The sequence below is a fragment of the Onychostruthus taczanowskii genome, unplaced genomic scaffold (genome assembly GCF_017590055.1).
Source record: "Onychostruthus taczanowskii isolate IOZ18803 unplaced genomic scaffold, ASM1759005v1 scaffold31, whole genome shotgun sequence".
Classification (NCBI taxonomy): domain Eukaryota; kingdom Metazoa; phylum Chordata; class Aves; order Passeriformes; family Passeridae; genus Onychostruthus; species Onychostruthus taczanowskii.
Window position 1 is genome coordinate 7,084,366 of NW_024500461.1, and position 12,747 is coordinate 7,097,112.

At 33.9% G+C, this 12,747-nt stretch overlaps 1 protein-coding gene across 1 annotated transcript in view; it reads left to right on the forward strand.

The window, feature by feature from the left end:
- CFAP54 (cilia and flagella associated protein 54) overlaps positions 1-12,747 on the forward strand; it is a 102,864-nt gene that overhangs the window by 65,987 nt on the left and 24,130 nt on the right. Inside the window, exons 48-53 of the mRNA XM_041409744.1 lie at positions 2,379-2,465; positions 3,453-3,575; positions 4,459-4,512; positions 5,763-5,979; positions 6,320-6,414; positions 7,945-8,114. Coding sequence (XP_041265678.1) covers positions 2,379-2,465; positions 3,453-3,575; positions 4,459-4,512; positions 5,763-5,979; positions 6,320-6,414; positions 7,945-8,114 — 746 coding nt within the window. The remainder of the gene's footprint in view (positions 1-2,378; positions 2,466-3,452; positions 3,576-4,458; positions 4,513-5,762; positions 5,980-6,319; positions 6,415-7,944; positions 8,115-12,747) is intronic.

A 12,747-nucleotide genomic window follows, 5' to 3' on the forward strand; every position in this document is an offset into this window, starting at 1 on the left:
AGGCTATGTGGCACTTAAGGTATAGCTTGCTGCATACAAGTTTTAGAAAACAGAGGAAAATTTTGTATTCTGGAAGATGACAACGCATGCTTCATTTAGCTTAGGCATTTTAGAGGAAATTTTCTATTATATGCTACTTAAAATACACACTACAGAAAAATACTTTAAATGTAGCATGTCCAAAATGCTTTCAATACTTCAGCTTCCAGTAGATAAAAGTCCCTTCTGCCTTTGTCCTTTCATTGTTCTCTTATTTCTCTGTATGAAGTGTTTTTATAACTTCCCTCCTATGCTGGTCATATTCCTATTTCCTCCATTTAATGTCTGACCATTTCCACTTTAATCCAGCTTCCTTCAAAGGTGCAGTGCTGTACATTAGAATAAACAGATTGAATTGATTACTAGTGCTGAAAAAGGTGCAATACTCTCTCTTTTCTAATTTGATCCTGTATGCACCAACAGAATTTCCTGTCAGGGGATTATTTTATACCTCTGTAAATCAAGCATGACAGAAAACTCTCCATCTGAAAAAGTAGATAGATTTTTCCTGCTTTGATGAGTTGAATCCAGTTATGACAAGGTCCTGCAAGTGGCAGAACCAGTGCCAGGGAAGAGAAAAGATTGCAGGGCTGGCAGCAAGGAGTAACAAGGGTTAGGAGGTAGGAATGGAAGAGGAATTAGGCAGGAGGAGGCAGAAAGATGTTATACTTTTTTTGTCAGCAAACCATTTATTGGATTGATTTCTTTTGGAACTTCAGGCTAACTGCCATTGTTGCTTTTCCCCATCCTGCATTACTGGAGTTCACTTTGTTATTTGGCTTTGTGTAACTGTCCTGGCTGTCCTCCAGTAAAATCCAGGAGCAGACAATTACCTGGAGGCAGAGGCACTTAATTTGACTGCTTGCTTCACATGGCCATGCACATCTTTGATACTTTCTGCACTTTTGCCAGCAGAATATAGATCCAGTTCATGGATCATCGTCAAAGCAATTGCAGTTTTAGCTGAATGAGAGCTTCATTTCCCCTGAATGCTTGTTGTGTGGGAATGTTTTGGATGGTGGGTGCTAAGTTGATTTGACACTTAAATCAAAATATATCAAGATTCAAGTTTTATTAAAAATAAAACTTCAAAGACTAATTTTGTTGAACTACTTCAGATATCAATAGGAAACTGTATGGGTACAATTAAAACATTTGCCTCAAGCATTTGTAATCCAAATTCAGAAGTATTAAGCTACATTATGAAAACTTCAAGCGAATTTGACAAAAATCTAACAATGCTGTTAGCATTTTCTAAGCTCGGGGACATTTTAAAGTGAAGAAAAATGTAAAAACTGAACAGTAATTAAATTTTCAAAGTTCTTTCATTTTCAATAAACACATAAATCTGTTAGGAAAGAATCTCCTTTTTCAGAAATATTGTATAACGATAGATCATAGAACCATAGAATGTTTAGGTTTGGAAGGGATATTTAAAGATCATATAGTTTCAACCTCCCATGCTGAGGGCAGGGATGCCTCCCACTAGAGCAGGTTCCTCAGCACCTCATCCAGCCTGGCCTTGAACACCTGCATGGCTGGGGCATCCACAAGCTCACAGGTAACCTGCTCCAGTGTCTCACCACCCTTGCAGTAAAGAGCTCCTTCCTCATATCTAACCTAAATTTCCCCTCTTTCACTTTGTACCCATTACTCCTTGTCCTATCACTACAGTTCCTGAGGAAGAGTCCCTCTCCAGCTTCCCTGTAGTCTCCCTTCAGATACTGGAAGGATATACAGTGTCTCTATAATAGAGACACTTCTCTCTTTAATAGAGCTCCGTTTTAAAATGGTTTTTTTGTTAGTTGTCCCTACAAAAAAATTAAAGTTAAAATGAATGTAAATAAATTTGTCAATAAGTCTCATCACCATCAACTTTATTTTACAAATGGTATAATTTCACTTAGTTGCAGGACTTCATTGTGTTTATTTTAAAATCTTACAGAATTCTATTCTTCTGTTAATTGCATTGAAAAAAATATGGCATCAAAATGCAGACAGTTTTAGAAATCCCTTGTATCAACCTATTTCTGGTAGGTTTACTCTGTAATGATGTGGTAAAGTACCCCACCTTGAACACAGAGAATAATTTGGATAAACTTCACTTCCTACATTGTGAATCACGTACAAGGTAGTATCAGGGGTTAGCTTTAGTGAGCTGAAGAACTTTTTAACACCTTAATCTTTCAGAAACAATAAAAGAAGTAGTGATGGTGTGTGATGCTCAAGGCAGTAATTTTATATTATCTATATACTTTGGATATGTAATTGCAATGTGTATTTCTATAATTGTACCCTGTATGATGTTTATAGCTGCATGACCTACTATTTTGCTACAGATTTTACCTCTGTTCACATTATACCAATATATTGTATCTGAGATTTGTAAGGACCCAGTTAAATGTATTGAAGGAAGAATCCTCAAGGTAATCAAATAAGCTTTCTCTTTCTCAAAACACATCGTATTTCAAGTAAGCTTTTCAATTCTTTGTTTAATGTACTGAACTTAATAGTCATATATTTCTACTATTAAAAGTAATGCTTTAAAGTTCAGCTGTTGCTTAGTGCTTCTTTGCACAGCAGATGGTAGGGGTACTGTCTAAATGCAATTATTATTTATATTCTCAATTTTAGTAGCATGCAGAGTAATTTACACAGTATACTGTTAATTTTCTACATAGGCTGTTGAGTGCTTCCACAAATTCTTTCTACTCTCTATTTAATGAAGAGGAGGTTTTTCTTCTTTGGTCCAGACTTCTCACTTGGTATTTCCTATCGTGTTCCACTTTTCTTTTAAATATTTTTTCAGTGCACAATGTGAATGACTTTTTTTTCCCCAGATGTTCACTTCTGGATGTGTTCTTACTATCATGGTAGAACAAGGTTCCATGAAATCTAGGAAAAGATTTTTGTCATTTCACTAATGTTCACCTTTTGTTGTTGTTTAAATAATTTGGGAGTTTTGGGGGTTTTTTCAAGGCATCTAATTATGAAGAGTTTTTAAGAGTATTAAGCGTCAAAGTGATATTGGTTTTAGATATTTTCAGGAAATGTTGATATGGGTTAGGTAGAGTAGCTGAGTACTACAAGACTAAGATGAGTAAAATCTACGAAACAGATTTTGTTGAGGGGCTGATCTTGGACAGGCAGTCAAAACTCTTACCAGATGAAGCAACTTCTTTCCCTTTGTCAGGAGGAAGTTTTTAAAGAATTTATTTTTAAAGGTGAAAGACCCATCTTTGAAATTACTCGCTATAATATGTAAAATATTTGTTTCCATTGAAGATCATTCTTCATCAATGTACTATTCTGGTAGCCCAATCTATTTGAAAATTAACTTTAAATGTATTTGATTTTGAGCAAAAAGAATAATGAATAACATTCAAATCAAAGGCTTTGTTATTTTTTGATAGATTAAAGTACTTACAGATTTAGGGTTTTTTACGGAGGCATTTCATGAGCTGTCTTTGCTTATTTTGGGAGAGAAAATTCCATGGAAAATACCAGCAGGATACAGATGTACTGAACAAATGCAGGTAAACACCAGAAAAGTATGACATGGAGCTGTAACAATCCATTTTCTTCATGAAACTGCACATACTCCATATCTGCAAGTTGTTACATGTTCCTAAGAAATTCCTAAGTTTCTTTCAATAGATTAATCAAATAGTAGGCTTTGAATGGCATTAAAATCTCTCACTAAAGAGCAGGAACAAAAATCAATTTTGAAACGTATGTTTTATACACTGAGTACTGCAGATACTACTGTAGAAAAAAACAATGTGTGATTTCATGTGCAGGCATGAAAAGTATGGATAAAGCTGACGTGGGGTCTGGGGACCTGGGGAGGGTGAGGGCAGCCTCAGGAGATGCTGTGCCATAATGGCTCTTGCTGCCCACAGAGCCTTGAGCTCACATCACCCCAGATCAGTTTGATTTCTCCTCTGTCTGGTCACTAATGTGCTACAAGTGTGGGAAGCTGTTAACAGTTGACCGGGACTCTTGTCTTGCTGTGAGCATACCTGTGCAGGCAGATCTGGCTGTTGGGCAAGCCTCCCCCATGACCAGCCTTTCCTTGCCAAAATAACCTAATGATTTAATCCTGGATGAATGTAATCAAGGTCTCCCTTATCTGAGTGGTGCTTTTGGGTAGGTGACATGACAAAAGACTTCTGGACAGAGCACCAGGTGAAATTCAACATAAACAGTAGGAAAAATTTCGTCACCAAAAGGGTTGTCAAGCATTGGACAAACTTCCTGTTTGCTTTCTTTACCCAGTGTTACACACAGTGAAGCAGAGCAAATTGAGTTTCATGAGCTGATTTGAAGGGAAATTTCCCTCCTCCTACCTCTATTAACTCATTGGTTTTATACTCATGTTGTAACACATTACTTTTGTTTTTTTTTTTCATTTTACAGCCCTCACAGAAATTTGATTCCTCAAAATCTGTCATGACTGATACAAATTTGAAGGTAAAAAAAGCTGAAGAGGTAAACTGTCTTAAGAGAAAATATCTTTGTTATCATTAAAAAATCCAGTAAATAGAAGACATATTCTTCTCAATGGATTACTGTTTCCTAAATTTTCCATTTTATGGCTGATCTCTCAAAGGAAGGGCAACTACCATTTTCACCATTTTTCAGATGGGAGATTTAGTGTGTACAAATCTGTGGCTCTTCTGTGCAAAACACACTAATGGAAGTATTCAGGCTTTGTTGTGATATGGAAGGTCAGGTGCTTATCTTGCTAAAATACTGAGAGTGTCAGGCTTTTAATGTTATAATTTATATCAATCAGAGTTGTCATCATAGATTTGTCCTAATTCAGATGGGGGTTGAAGTCCATTTCTGGGGGGGGAAAAAAATTAAAATGGTGGCTCTATAAACCAATGTCTAAACAGTAATTTTCTCATTTTATTTAAAATCAGCTACTCATCACTAACTTCTTTTATGTTTTTCAGTTTTAATAATTTCCATTTATTAAACTTCTCACAGATCCATTGAGCTGGTAGGGGTAAATGTTAGCAGAATGTGAAAAAGTTGTACCATTAAAACAATTGGTAAATTACAATCCCTAGCTTTTCCCCTCCACTTTTCTCTCTTGTTTACAGTAAGCTTGTGTGTCTCCTACAACAGTTGGTATTACAGGATGAAAATGAGAATTGTGTCTTAACAGCTTTTGATCTCACTAGTTTCTGATTTATTTTGAAGTTGTGCATTATCTTGAGCTTTTGATTTGAATGCTTCACAGTATATGTGGCGCTGGTCTCATGATCTTGCAAATCTGTGTAGACTTTCAACTTCTAAATTTATTAATCTGAAGTGAAACTATTAAATTCATGACAAAACAAGGACGCTATAATGAATAACAGAGTCTATGAAAAATGCTAGAATGATGATGCAATACAAGAATTTTTTTCCTTTCTTAACGGCAGACTTTTCTTTGAGATTTTTGAACTACAGATTGACCGACAATGCAGAAAACTAGAACTTGCAGTGATAATAGCTATAACTTCATAGATGCACCTTCTGCTTGAAAACCAATCTCTGAGGCTCATTCATAATAAATGAATATTGAATATTCATAAAAATGAGAATATTACTAATATTATTAACTTTAATTGTTCATTTGTATCACTATTAATAGAAACAGAATATGTCTTGAACAAGAAAAATGTAAAATGTGTCATTTCAAATAATCCCAATTGTTAACCTTCTTATAGGTACTGGAAGATGCATTTAATTGGAGTCTGTCTTTAACAGTGTCGCCACTGTGCAACCAGCAAATTAGGAATAAATTAACCTTAGCCAAAATGCATCTCATCATTTGTCTTTCTGCCACAATAAATAATATACCTGAAAAAGTTGAAAAAAATTTATATTCTGTTGACAACAACAACTTGCCAGAGCCAAGCAAGACTGCAGCATCAAATCTAAAAGGTAATTATAAGGATGGTGGAAAAGTTTATTTATATTGTTTCAAGCATTTTTTTTTTCACTTTTAACTGCATATGAGTTAATATGTCATATTATGAACAATATTAATTTTAAATGTTGCTGAAAAATTCAGTCATTATTGAAATAAGCAGTAAGACTTGGTAAGGTTCTTTTATTATTATTCTACTACTATTATTATTATTAATTTGTTCCATTATTAGCTATTTTGATGTTGAAAGTCCCAGTTGTAAGTAGAGAGAAAAGGACTATGTTCTTCAAATTACTGAGAATGCTTTGGTTCTGCATCTGTTATCTGAAATTTTATCTGCAATGCTTTTGACAGCTGATGCTGATCAGGATTCAAGACAACAGGAACAGAGAAACAGAACAGTGCATCTTGTTGACCATAAAGATGAATTAAATATGGCCATGCTGAAGGTAATTTTAATTTTTAGGAGAAAAGGATTAAGAAAATCCAGATTGATCCAAAAAATAGTGTTAATGCTTTCAATGTAACAGAGATTATGATGAGAGGATGGTCTGAAAAAGGAGACTAATATTTCTGTTTCTAATTTGACTGTAGTCTTACTAGCTGTGCATGAAGGGTTGACTATTTGGTGCAATAATTTTTCATTTTTGGTGCAATCATTTTTCAAATGATGTGACATATTTCCACAATTAGATCTCAGTATTACTATTTCAGCATAAAGGGTAAAGACAGTGGAATTTCAAGATAAAATCATATCCTTTCGGAGGGTTCCATCTGTAGAGCATGTCAGAGACTCTTTGATGAGGCAATATGCTATATAAATAAAAAAACCATTCTCTACCATTCTCATTTGTGAAATATTTCAAATTTTTCATGTAGTTCTTTCTGGTACTTTATTTTGAAGAAAACATACCACAGCTTATTAGCTTTGTTTGAAGGGGGTTTGTTTAGTTGGATTTTGTTTTGTTTAATTGTAAACTTTATGCTTATCAGTTTCACATTACAAAAAGCCCAAAATGAAGGGCTGACATATTCAGAGAGGCCTTCCGCTTTGGAAGTATCCACTTTTGGCCGTTGTTACATACCAACAAATACAAAATGTATTTCTGGAGAAGGGAGGATGATTTTGTGTGGCAGTTGGTATAGGTTATACACTAGAAACTTGAAAGTTTCATTATAATTTGAAAATAGCAACTTGAAAATAACTAAAATATAAATGTTCATTTGAATTGAATAAGGCTCATTTAAGAGGCATAATGTATTTCTTACTCTTATTTTTTCTTTAACTATTCTGTTCTTTTGGAGGAGTTTTTATGGTTTGGGTTTTTTGTGATTCTTTTTTAGTCGAGCTCTGAATTTTAATCAAAGTAATGTATTGGATGATAGAAACCTTTAAATAAATTTTTAATTCTGCTGAAAGCTCCACAATTGAGATTTAATTTAAAATTAGCTTCTTTTTAGATTTTTTTTATAGCTTCCTACAGATTTTTTTATCAGAAAGACTGTAAATTATAGTTGAACTTTCAGGATACAAACTGCACACAAGGATATCAAAATATATCTAATAAAGAATGTAATATTTCTTTTGACATCTTTGATGTTGTTTTTGATGTTGTGTTTATTGTTTAAAATTACTAAGCATAGTGAGAAGTACAGTATAACATTATCAAGTATAGCTATTAGATAAAGAATGGGAAATTAGTGAATAGCATTGCTAAGCCTTAAAACATATTTAAGCATGCTTGGCAACAGTACATGCATTGCTAAGATGTTGCTGATTTAAACACAGTGATTCTGAATACCTAACAGAAGCAGAATTACCACCCCACCCCCATTTATAGAAAAGGCCTATTGCACTTAAGTTGATTTATTTTAGGATGCAGTGATAGCAGGCTATACCGAAAAAAAAAATACAAATACTTCTAAAGAAAATTTTTGTTCCTTTAGTTTTTGAAATCCTACAACCCTATGTTCTTTAGGGGATTTTATTGACAGAAGCTGAAGAAAGTCTTAGCTGTCTTATACAGGACATACAGGAAAAATATGATGGGGACATATCTCGATATTCTGTGGAAGATTTAGAGGCTCTTATTGAGGCCAAACTTGAACTTGCTTCTATTTCTCAGCAAAGGCATCAATCACCTCTCAGGTAAGTAACACTATGAACAACCTTACCTTGCACAGCATTCACCACCAATCATTAAAAAAATAATTTCTTTATTACTACATCAATATAGTAAATCTTAGTAGTTATGTGTAACAACTCCATTAGTATATTAACAAATGTGAGATACACAGGCATTTAATTTTTTTATTGTTGCTTTCTTTTGCTTTTTAAAAGATGATCAGTTATAGGGCCAGAGATTCCGTTGGCCCAGAGAATCAGTTGCAATTTTTCTGTGAGATGTTTTTGTGATAAAAGTGTTGTATAAAACCAAAGAAAATTTGCAATCTTCATGGTTTTGGTTAAAGTCTGGATATGTTAGATCATGCAAGTTCTTATCAATTTAAATTGTACAGCAGAGCAGTGATTGTATCTCTGAACTACTGAATTCTACTTTGTTCTAGAATGCCCCATGTTTCTGTCCTAAAGGAACATTTCTTCTTGATGTACTTATTGGTTTAAAATTAAAACATCAAAATTATATTTTTTAAATTACAGTGATTAAAAAGCATTGAAGTAAACATTAACAGAATAGATTTCAGCAGCATTATGTTGTTAGTCATAGAGTCTAAAATACTGTTGTGTTATTTCTATGTATATGTCTGCCTGATATTTTCTCTAAATTAATGTTCCCAAATTCTGTGATTTTTTTTCTCTATGGCTGAATCATCTCTATGTATCTGTATATGTCTGCCTGATATTTTCTCTAAATTAATGTTCCCAAATTCTGTGATTTTTTTTTTTGAGATTCTGATTTCTTTTGGAGAATTTAATGAAGTTACAGTTTTAAAATTCTTGGAATATACTTGACGTACAGAAATATATTAACTCTTTGTAGATGTTAAATTCCAAGCATTGTTTTGGTTTTTTACTTAGGAGGATTTGTTTGTTTAGCATACCTGTAATTTTACATTAATATTTGTAAGAAGGATGTTAGTTTAACAATGCATGATAATTTTATCAGTGTGAATCTCTTTTTATCTCATCTTTTATTAGATGGAAAAAATCTTTGAGTGTACAAATTGTGAACTACAGATGGAGCATCCTCAGGTGTAGCACCATCACCTGCCAGACTAGATTGAGATTTGGTACAATATAATCAGTATTTGTCATGTTTGTTAGGTCTAATCTAGCTAAACATGCCAGAATTGCTACAATAAATCTTATAGCACAGTAAGCATAAAAAAAAAGAATAAAAATAACCCCTTTCTTTCTTGTTGAAATAGTGGTGAAGATTGCTGATGAAGTGGTAGGTGGCTCATCAGGCCAATAGATAAATCAGTCTCAATGGGGTTTTCTTACCCAATTAAAAAAATTGTTTATTCTGTGACAAAACAAGCCACCTTCCTTCTCTCAGCTGAACACTGTCAAAATCAATGCCTTTTAAATAGCACACTTTCTTTTGCATTGTTATGGTACAGCAGTAAAAATAATTAACAAGGACAGAAGCTTCACGTGCTGTACAGCCTTACTGTACTGAAAACAGTAACAGTCTGCAGTGTGGTCTTTCCCCCAGGTTTTATGTATGTTATTTTAAAAGAAAGCTGTTTCCAAAAATTCAGATATTAGGACTGTAATAATTTAGCAATAATGTCATTAGGGAAGATGCAAAGTAAGAACTTGTAGGTTATTTGTGGACATTTCTCAACATGAAATGTTAATCCATTTCAGTACTTTTTGAATTAGATTAATTTACTGTAAAATGTCAAGGAGAAATCCACCAGTTGCTGACAGTCACCTCATCGTACTTTTGAGTGTCCTGAATTTTTTATAAAGTCACTGTGCTGGTGATCAGGGAGCAGAATGCACACTTCTGAAATATCCTGTGTGTAATCTTAGCTTGATACTAGGCTTGGTAAAACCTGCATTAGTAGAGTCCTCTCTCAGACATTCTCACCCTGCCGAAGTGATTCCAGTATATGCAAGACACTTCAGTGCAGGACCCTTCATTTTGCCATGCCGTTTATATCCTAGAGATAGAAACTAGTTTATATCCTAGAGATAGAAACTAGTTTCTCTGTTGATTTGTAACTTGTCTCAGATTGAAGAAAATTTTTTAGAATATCGAGGATTTCAATGGATGTCAAACATTGTATAGATCACTTTTTGTGACTCTCAGATTTTTGATGGGTGTTTGTTTAGTGGGTCTTATATATTGATAGTGGTCAGTATCAGGGAAAAAAAAACATTAAAAAAAAGGAAAAGTTTGGGGGTTTTTAACCTATTTTGCAGTTTTATTGCACTGGCATGGAAGCTGTTGATATGTCTGCCTCAGATACAAATGAAACATTTCTTCAGACAGCTGAATGTTTCCTGCCTGCCAGCCTGGAAATCAAACTTTGCATGATATTACAGAAATTCATCTTTTTTTTTCTCCTTTGGCGAAATGACCTAGTGGTGAAATTGTTATAGTCAGCTGTACTTTCCTATTTTGATCATCTTGTCACTTTCTGATTCAGCTGATAAAAGGATGTGTATTTTGTCAAGGGAAATATATAGATACATCACTCTTGCTGACAGCAGAAGAGGGTCACAAAAATTTCATCAAGGGAAGCTTCTGCATTACAAGCTTCTGTCTTGCAAAAAAATGTATGCTTCAGAATAACTTTATGTATAGGATTAATCCCATTGATCTCAAGGAGACTACTTACATTGTGTCTGTCCTATAAATGTGAACTTTTTAATTACCCAAATGTGTGCTTCTCTGCTTATGTGAATAAATTGTGACTCAAGGCATATATGAATCTTTGGGCTTGTGGTCTATATTTTAGTTAAGAAATTTATGTGTAAGCATATAGGTAAAAATAGGCTCATTTTCAATATTGCTGAATGTTGACAAGAGCAGTTAACTCGAGGCAGTGGTGCTGAGGAATTTAGTTTAGTATTTGCTAATAACCTGTATATACTCCTAGGTGCTGTACCTTCTCCAAGGTATTTGAGATGTGAACCATAGCATCTCAAGCAATGTTTGAAGTTAGATTGTGCTTTAATTTTAACTTTGATGCCTTGGTTTCAGGGGACAACTCTTAAAAGAAGCTGCTGGGGTACATCATTGCATTATCCTTTTTTCTGTTTGCTTTTATAAGCAAATTCTGTTTCACCTTTTCTGTTCTTAGAGAGAAACTTATCATCCAATAGAACATTGATTTATTGTGTTTTCATTTTGTTGAATAAAACTGAAGTAAAGGGATGATGAAGGAGATTCATGAGGATTGAATTCTGAAATGTAAAAGCTGAGATATTAACGGCTTTGGTTCTTGTTGTTACTTTGGGGTCTACTTGTGCTGAATTGGTGTAATCCATCCAGGTCTGCATCACAAAAACAACAAGGAGGATAGAATCAGAAATGACAGGAAGACTTTAACTGCTCTCTTATCTTAACAGGAGGTTATCCATCCTGTGGTTATACATATGTTGACAGATTAATGTGTGTAACTTAGAAGTAGTTCAGCTCGTGTTCAGAATTCTTGGTGCAAGATCTTTGCCTTCACAACCATTAGTCTAGAACATCTCAAAAGCAGTAAATTCACACAGACCCTGAATCTTTCTTGCATTAAAAGATCTTTGCATTGTTCTGACAGTGTAAAAAGAACTTAAAGGTGTTAATAATTATTTTCTATTTTTTAATATGCTTCATAACAACCAGTCTTTGTGTAAAGAGATTGTATGTAAAAAACCAGCATAGATAAGATCTTTGGTTATACCTTTTTAACAATTAACCTAATGAAAAATGTCTTTTAAGTAGTGAGCTAGGCATACTCTTTGGTAGCTTATAATTATTAGAAAAATGGTTCTGTGATCAGAGAACATGTAGAATTGTAAAAAAATTCCAAACAAACAGCACCCAAAACCAAACTCAAAAAATGTTTTAGAGAAGATGTGGGAAAGTAAAGATTTACAGAGGAAAATGTGCAATTGGAAACCAAGACAAAGGAAAAAAAAACCCCAATACAAAGAAATATTGATTTTGGCACTTCTCAGAATATTTTGAATAGTGTGTTCTCTGGACAACAATTCCTAGTACGAGAGAGGTCTTCTTCTTTTGCAGATGTCTTCTTATGAAATAATTGTATTCACAAAGTCTGCTGCTGTAGATACACATTTTTGTACATGTAATGAAAATTGAACATTTTCTGAGGATATGTGAGTGCTTATAAAGACTGCAAAAAAAGAAAAACCCAGTAGTTCATATTTTAAGAAACATGACAATATTTTGAGATCTAAGCCCATCATTTTTTGACTCATAGGGTTGAATGCTGCACCAGCCCTAATGGTGTCTGTATCTTTCAAAGGTGCTGTTCAAAGTGAACTCCAGAACAGAATTTAGGATATGGGTCAGGGAGTACAATAGATGCAATGTCATGAGATTTCTTACTGATGAGGTTTTGTCTTATCATCTTGGTGGTGTTCACTAAGATCCTGTGAGTATCTGACCATGTGAGTTTAACAGGAGGATTAATGCATAGCCTGTAAAAGTTTTAAGGAGAAAGGTATTAACCTTAGTTGTGGATGATATCGAACTCTTCTAATATATCTTGTAATTTTCAGTATATTTACATCTTCTAATTTCTCAGAACTTATCCCTGATGACAGATATGCTGTGGTTGGTCTCGATCTA